Here is a 2,771-nt window from a genome sequence, read left to right as displayed (position 1 = left end):
GAAAGAATGCAGGTTTAAGACATTTCACAGACTCAGAAGCTCCGTCCACTATTTATTATCTGACTCCACACTATGGTAACAGGGTGTCAAGTAGATGACTCTGATCTGTATAAATCAGATTTTACCATAACATTATAGTTACCATGGTGTACACCTAAAAAGTTTTAATGATCTCTGAATCACAGGAACAGCTCAAAGTTAAGGTAGATTTCCTTGACCCTTTTTGTTATGTCTCATCAATATTGATGCTGTGTATTCTAAAAAAGAGTACAAATAACCACCAGAGCCAACAGAATGAATATGGATGCATGTACATTTCTGCGTCCTTGTTTGTGTATGTTGTAACTCTACCTGTTATAACTCCAGTGCAGAGGTAGATGTGTATGATGCTGGTGGCAAAGGTTGCCAGAATCATTCCCAGTGAAGCAAAGAGCCCTCCGACCATCATCACTGGTCGACAGCCAAACCTGTTCACCAACACGCTGCACAGAGGACCTAACAAAACACAATCGCTAAGTACACAATATACACATGTGGAGTATGGTATTTAGCATTGTGTTGCTAACAGTTAACCCATTCAGATCTCCCTTCCATTCTAATAGGCATAACTTTCTAGGATGTCTAGACTGTTTATGTCTATAATTTCTGTTATCTGACTTCACTCAAATGCACAGAAAAAATACTACACAATAAATAAATAATGTATTTTAATCATGTTTTACTGCTAAGGATTTATGAGTGCATTTAAAGCATAAATCCACCATTACAATTTTTCAGAACCTAAGTCCCGCCCCTTGGTGCTCTGTGCTCCCATTACAGTGAGCAAGCTTCGGTCAACGTTCTCCTTTTCCTGTATTTAGATATGCTTTGTGCAACCAAATTCTGAACATGGTGAAAAGATGAAAGCAACATATATAGTCGCCTGTTAAGTTAACTAATGGTAGCTAAACACTTGCTAACACGCTAGATAATCCACTTAAATTGTTAGCTGGCTAGATAGCTGAGTAGTCAGGTATTTAGCTTGTGTTTTGTTACAGAGCAGAACACTAACGTTAGAGAACTAGCTAACTAATCTACGTTAACTGATGGCTAATGTTAGCAAAACAGCTAAATAGCGATAATATTCCTAACGATTGACGTAGATTAGCTGGCCAGTTAGCTAGCATTTTGTTAACATTAGCTTAAGCGTGTGGCTATACACTGTGTATGTCACTTTTATCTTTTAACCATCTTTAAAATGTCTTTTTAACATAGAGAGTGTAGCATATAGCATGTCAGTGCACAGGAAAGGAGGAAGTTGAGTCTCCAAAAGAGGCGGGGCATATGTAGGGGCCACTGGGTTCTGAAAGGGTTCACTATCAGACGTGTGCGTTACCCTGGTGTACCTGTGCCGTACAGCATGGCTAGCAGTATGGACGAGATCCAGGCGGTGTCGCTGTAGCCGACATCAAACTCTCGGATCAGCTCCTTGAAGAAGACGCTGACGGCCTTGGGGAAAGCGTATGAGAAGCCAGTGATGACAAAGCAGCCGGCCAATACCGCCCAGCCCCAGCCGCCGTCTGGTGCCTTCACCCCAGTGGGCCCGTCGTCCACCACTGCTCCTCCCATGATGCTCTCTGACTGCTGTGTTCAGGTCAGTGGCTGTAAGCACAGTGGTAAAAAAACAGAGACTTATCCTTTAACTGTGCGGGGTTGTAACCTGTGCTGTCACTCTGGCTTTCATGTTGATTTTGTGAATTCTTTTATAAAATGTGTGGTCATGTCCTAGAGCACTTCAACCTTTTAGGTGTCAAGGACCCCCAAAATGATAGACGAGGCCCGTATTTGATAAGATATAGTCTTTTTTAAATGACAGGACGTGCACTCCTTTTCCAAGGCTGCGTGTAGGACAGCGTGTGTGTGTTGGTTGAAGAGAACGGTGTGAATATGGGAACACAGTATTTGCTGGGGTTGATTTAATGTTGACAGCTTGTCGGGACAGATAAAGCTTCCTCCTCTGCCAGAAGGCATGTACACACACACACACACACACTCCACATGCAGACACATCCTCATATTTCCTGCACAGCCTTTTATCTGTGCTGTGTACTCCCAGTATGACCCACACGTCTCTCATAAATTGCAGTGATGCTTGTACAATTCTTTCACAATCTAGTGTTCGAAGTGTGTAGTCAGATGGAAAATGTTTTTTGTTTGTGCTCATTTAAGAGCTTTTTTGAAGTAATGCACTTTATTTTATGTGCTAGTGTAAGGAAGCCCCCCCCCCTCACTGTTGGCAGCGAGTAATGAGTAAAATAATTGTATTACTTTTGAAAAACAAGAAATATGACGTGTATATGTGATTAATTCCTTAAATACCAGATAATAGGCCATCCATGCTATATTTATGATATATATAAAGCAGAGTTATCGTTCATATATTATAGATGTGTTATACAAAAAAACCCACTGTATTGATATTTGTGTTTAAACCCCCAACCACTAGATAGCAGTGTGGCAGCTTACAGGGACTGTGGTAAATACAAATGATCTTGATCTTCTAGATTACTGTAACTGCCTCTACACGTGCCTCAGTCAGGCTCAGTTAAAAATTCAGAATCAACTATAAGATCTTACTGATTACATATAAGGCACATCATGACCTTCCCAGTTACATTTCAGATCTTCCTTGTTCCTCATTCCACTCCTCGGCCACTTCGCTCCTCAACTCTCTGCCTTTTATCCATTCCCCGCTTTAACTGCAAAATTAAAGGTGACCGTGCCTTTGCTGT

General features: G+C 41.3%; 1 protein-coding gene across 1 annotated transcript in view; it reads right to left on the bottom strand.

Moving 5' to 3' along the window:
* slc16a3 (solute carrier family 16 member 3) overlaps window positions 1-2,771 on the bottom strand; it is a 10,364-nt gene that overhangs the window by 3,896 nt on the left and 3,697 nt on the right. The window contains exons 2-3 of the mRNA XM_035672362.1: window positions 1,386-1,641; window positions 352-495 (exon numbers count right to left, since the gene is read on the bottom strand). Of these exons, the coding sequence (XP_035528255.1) occupies window positions 352-495; window positions 1,386-1,608 (367 nt within the window). The 5' untranslated portion in view covers window positions 1,609-1,641. The remainder of the gene's footprint in view (window positions 1-351; window positions 496-1,385; window positions 1,642-2,771) is intronic.

This window comes from Morone saxatilis, unplaced genomic scaffold (assembly GCF_004916995.1).
Source record: "Morone saxatilis isolate NCDOM2014 unplaced genomic scaffold, NCSU_SB_2.0 Contig1, whole genome shotgun sequence".
NCBI classification, from domain to species: Eukaryota; Metazoa; Chordata; class Actinopteri; family Moronidae; genus Morone; species Morone saxatilis.
Note: the sequence above shows the minus strand (reverse complement) of the source record. Positions and strands in the feature narration are given on the sequence as shown.